General features: G+C 40.5%; 1 protein-coding gene across 1 annotated transcript; it reads right to left on the bottom strand.

Moving 5' to 3' along the window:
* Positions 1 to 200: 200 nt before the first annotated feature.
* Positions 201 to 1,982, bottom strand: si:dkey-52l18.4 (uncharacterized protein LOC560708 homolog). The gene is made up of 5 exons (XM_017439248.3): positions 1,737 to 1,982; positions 922 to 1,263; positions 598 to 831; positions 486 to 514; positions 201 to 385 (listed from the first exon to the last, which is right to left on the bottom strand). Exons 1-5 carry the CDS (start codon positions 1,786 to 1,788, stop codon positions 287 to 289), a joined length of 756 nt encoding a protein of 251 aa, XP_017294737.1. The 5' UTR covers positions 1,789 to 1,982; the 3' UTR covers positions 201 to 286.
* Positions 1,983 to 5,352: the final 3,370 nt, after the last annotated feature.

Below are 5,352 nucleotides of genomic sequence, written 5' to 3' on the forward strand. Positions count from 1 at the left end.
GTGAGTGAGTGAGTGAGAGAGAGAGAGAGAGAGAGAGAGAGAGTGAGTGTGTGTGAAGAACGCTGATGAGATATGAGATAACCAGTAGCCAATTGACTAAGCTACCCTTTTGGATTTATATATCTGTAAATCTGACTCTCAGTGCCTCACCAACCATGAACCTCACTGCACGTCACTGCGTTCAATGTAGCTTAAACTGGGTAGACTCTTTAAAAAAAAGAGTCCATCACAAAATAGTGACAGAGATCCATCACAAGACACCTCTTTTTTTTTTGTCTTAGTTGGGTCAGGAAAACCGTACAGATGAGTAGATCGTGGACTGAACCGGCTCTCTCGTGGCTCTTTGTTTCCTTAATGCATCCTGGGAAATGTCCGCATACACCAACTGTAACATTGGGGATAAAATAAAAGTTAGTGAAACATAAAATTCTAAATTGCTGTAGTCATAATTAGATTAGCCCCAGTGATGCAGAACAATCACCCACCTCAGTCTTCGGCTGAGACTTTAAAGCAGCTGAAAAGTTAATACAGAAATTAGTGATTCTTTTTTTTTTTTTCCCTGACTGCATGACAACATTTTTTGCTGATTAAAGGTACCTTTGTGAGTAGGAGCGGTGTGTTTCTTTGGTACAGGAAGCCGAGGCAGAGGCTGTGGAGGCTGATGGGACGCATCTTCCTGTACAACCTCATATATGCCCTGTGCACTGGGATGTGGCTGAGGCTTGACCTTTGAACTCAGACAACGAGCCAATCCCAGAATGACAGGAAGACAAAGGCAAGCTGCAGCGCAGACCAAAACCCTGTGCAAGGGATTTCTCCGAACGGGGAGCGCTGGATGATTAGGAAGAACAGATGAAGGAAAACGATCTACTTCAGTGTTATAAATTACACATTTAGTCAACATGATGCGACCATACGTACCTTTTGTGACATTCAGGTGCATCCAGTGGCCTTCAGCACTGCTGCCATCATCCCATATCACACTGCATTTATAACCACCAGTGTCTGACTGACTGACACTCAGAATTGCTAAATTTAACTGGGTTTCATTTTCTGACAGTGTCACATGGGTGAAATGATACTTTTCCCTTTCTTTGACAGTGCCAGATGTTACATTTGTCAGCCTTTCAGACGTCCAGTTTCCTGTCCAGTGTCCTCCACAGTGTTGGACCACACAGGACAATGTGAAACTGGCCCCTTCGTGCACGTAAAATGTCTCACTTTTCCCTACAACACCCTGTAAGCATGTTCCAACACAAAGACCTAAAATATGGAAAATTATGTCAGCGATACTTCAAGAAAAGCTTGAGCTGTATAAAAACAAACCTTAACAAGACTCCAATAAAAGTATTATAGACATAGACATCCCCCAAATTAAAGACTTTGTCATTAACAGAAATATCAACAAACAATTTCTGTATAAGTTTAAGTTTTTTAGCTTTAATGAAAAATAAAACTGTTTAGCAGACATAGATTGAAGGACAAGAAAAGCATACAACACTGCAGCTTACTGCATTATTCACACAACTTGAATTTTGGGGGGGGGGCAGCTTGTATAATTTGGAGTAGAACTTTGTAATCAGTACATGTTTTATTTAAAAAGATTCAGGTTGAGAGACAAATTTACTCAAGCTCTTCAGACAAGTTCCTCAAATACAAATTGCAAACAGGATAAAAAGGTTTTTAACAAGAATGCCGGTAAGATCTAAGCTTTTAATGAGCCGAAACGTACTTACCGAGCTGAAAGAAGCAGAAACAGCTAATAGCTTTGAAGAGATAACCATACATGTCTGGACAACGAAGGTAAGTTAACCAGTGCTGATTAAAGGTCGCTTAAAGTTTCCTTTCCGGATCAAGGCTGCATGTTGTGGCTTGCTAAAATTACCAGCCTGCGTGACATGGCTCTAACCCCGTTTCTTACTTTCTGTGATCAAAATCCTGACGGTGTTTTTCAGCTGGAGTTACAAGGAGGAAGTGACACACTAATCCACCCCTCCTCCACACACTCTCCCTGACACACACACACACACACTTGGGAAAGCCCATGTGCTAAATGACAGGAAAACAGTTTCCTGAACAGGAATATGAACTTTCCAACAGGAAAGGTAACAAATTCAAGGAACTATTATTTACATGACCATGAAAGAACCTCAGTAAGTAACTTGTTCCTCCTTTGCATGTCAGTGCATAAGTATTAGAGCATCATTATTGCTATTCTGCTCAGAATTTGTGTCCTGGATCTTGCTGCATAAATGTGAAATAAAAAGAAAAATGCAAGTTGTACATTAATACAGTTAGTGACATTGTAACCCTGGTTCTCAGACTGTGGAGACTAACTCTCTACCCATTATATATTTCATATGTATGGGGAATAACACCTTGCCAGTCATTGTATATGAATATTTCTTTAAGACACCGGCTTGCTCAGACACGTCCTATAGATTTACCTATAAAGCACCTGTGCAGGCGTGTAACCTATAGTATAAGAGTTTGATCAAAACCATTCTCTGAGCAGCCTAAAAGCTGGAGAGACAGTCTCTCCACTCAGAGAACCAAGGTTACAAAGTAACCAGACATTCTCTAGGATCTGGGGACCGCCTCTCCATGTATGGGGTAACACTTTAAGACACTCCATGAGGAGGAAGTGGAGGCCACAAGTCTGATTCAGCATGCATTTTACAGATGTAGTACATATCAACTAACCAGACCCTGACCTTAGGACTCAAGGCCAGCCTGAAAGGCAGAAGGGCTGCTGGGACAGCCTGCAAGATGCTAGACTAATCCAAGAAAGGCCAAGGGAGGCCTTGAAGACGATGAGGCAAAACCAGCATCGAGACTGGCTGACCAAGAAACAGGACAGCACCCTGGAACCTGCACAGACCTTACTGGTAGATTCCACTTCAAGTATCTGTGTCATCTGAATCAGTCATGTTATGCTTTGGTGCAGGATGCTTTAGGTAATGTCTTCATTAAGTACCTCTGTAAAGTAACATTTTTAGGTAATATGTGATGTCTCTGTGATGGACACCTGTCCAAGGTATACCCTGCCTCGTGCCTATTGGCTGCTTGGGATGCACACCACTTTCCTCTTACTCTGGAATGAAGTGAGTATCAAAATCAGATGAATGAAAACATCACACAGTTAAATTCATTATGAACCTGTCAAAATGTTTGTTTAAAGAAAAAATGTTAATTTGCAGACATTTTATTTTACTACTTTTCCACTGGCTGTGTTTTTACATTTAGGTGTCATAACATTTGTTCCATGTTGGGTTTACATTTTTTTTGTGTGTGTGTGCATGTGTGTGATACCTGCTCTGAACAGCTGATTAGCTTGACACATGTGAAATACAAAAAGAAAAACACTTCTGCCTTTAGGCTTTAAGTTTTATTCGTCTCACTGTCCATTTTCAGCCAGATGATTTTAAACTAAATGTCTACTTTAAAAATCAAAGTAAAAGTTATTTAACTGAGAAAGAAAGCATTATTGCATATTTTCATTGTGTAAAACAGATGTTTCATACACAGCTATTCTGTACCATTACACAGTAGCTGTGTAATGTTGTTTAATGCGTCTGTGTTTGTCCCATTTACACTGACATGTGGTAAATAGGAGAGGAAGTGAGAAAAGGGTTGTCCTGCAATGGAAAACTACTTTTTATTGTGAAACAGAAGGACAAGGGATGAATGTTAGACTGAGCATAGCTTAGATATCAAGAGTCAGGAAAGTCCCAAACTGGATGTGAGGTAGTAAGACAAATGCTGTAATTGTTAAGCCTAACATTTGATAATGATTTGGACAGAAACAAAAGACTTCTGTCTCAGCTTTTTTTTTTTAGACTTGCATTAACAGTAGCATTCACAACAAGAAAATTTCTGAAGAAATTTTGAAATTAGAACAAAGCAGCTTCTTCCTGAAATTCCAACACAAAAACTTTCTACAAAGCCCAATATGAGTTTTGATTATTAGATTAGGGACAAAATACCAGAGTTTTGATGTACAAACTGTATGAAAAGAGCAAAGAACTAAACCAGTGGTCTCCAATCCTGGTCCTGGAGGGCCACTATCCTGCAGGTTTTACTTGTTCCTCTGCTCCAACACACCTGATCTGAATCAATGGGTGATTAACAGGCTTCTGTAGAACAAGAAGAGGTGATTTAACCTCTGAATCAGGTGTGTTGGAGCAGGGAAACAAGGAAAACCTGCAGGATGGTGGCCCTCCAGGACCAGGATTGGACACCCCTGAACTAAACTAACCACATACCTGTGTCTGATTCCCTGACAATGCTCTTAATGAGACAGACAGTCAGAAAAGTAGAGTAGAAATTGGGCCTCGAACAATGTCAGGTGTTTCAGTTGCTGTGAGGTGTCCACACCTGATGGACCAGGACCAGACTTTGAACTTCACACAGGCTTTTTTTTATTTGATAAGTTGACAAATAAATACAGTTGACTTACAGATGGTTTGGGTAAACAGGTGAAATACCTTCAAACAGAAAACACAAGTTCATTTAAATGCATTGTTTCAACTTTACATAGAACAAAACATTTATACATTCACAAATTACCTGAATCTATTCATCTCCCTCTACCCAAAACAAAAAAATTCCAAAAAGGGCCATATTCCAAACCGATAGATTACCGATAGTCCATTGAATTTAAAGTCCCTTTCCTCACAGGTTTCAGGCCTCTGTGTCTGCTGCCGTCTACCCTACTTGCTTCAGAGCAAACCCGTCCAAATGACTGGTTTGCTGTTTTATCAGTGTGAGCTGCTAATTAACTTAATTAAGCTCACCTGGTGGACAACATGCAGAGCTGCAGTGCAGAGTGTGTGCGGCGCCACAAACACAGTGCAAATATACTATAGTTTGTACTGAAAAGGATGGGGTTTCTTTTTTCCAAATCTGCAGGAGGAGTAGCAAATTACAAATCTTGTTGTAACTGGAAGAGTAATGGGTAAATATTAAGGGAGCTTTGACTTTCACGCATAGCACTGGCAATCCAAATACATCTGTTTTTCAGTCGTTGTAGCTTTACTTTCTAATTTTTACTTCACTTTGTGAAATTAATTATTATAATTGCAAAATGCATTGCGATTGAAGTGATGAGGTAACAAAACCCAAAGTATATAGGTGAAAGTGGGACACACATTTATATGGCGTTACTTTTGTGCCACCAAGTTGAGCGCGCAGTGACACTGATTTGAGAGTACAGACCGCTCAACTCTGACAAACTGCTCGCGCTCGGCTCTCTCTGCGCTCGCAACCCAAAGTTGTATGTAAATGAGCCACTCCACCAGCCAATCACAGACTGGCCTCCTTCGTCTTCTTCTTCGTAGAGTTTTATGGCGG

This window comes from Kryptolebias marmoratus, linkage group LG2 (genome assembly GCF_001649575.2).
Source record: "Kryptolebias marmoratus isolate JLee-2015 linkage group LG2, ASM164957v2, whole genome shotgun sequence".
NCBI classification, from domain to species: Eukaryota; Metazoa; Chordata; class Actinopteri; order Cyprinodontiformes; family Rivulidae; genus Kryptolebias; species Kryptolebias marmoratus.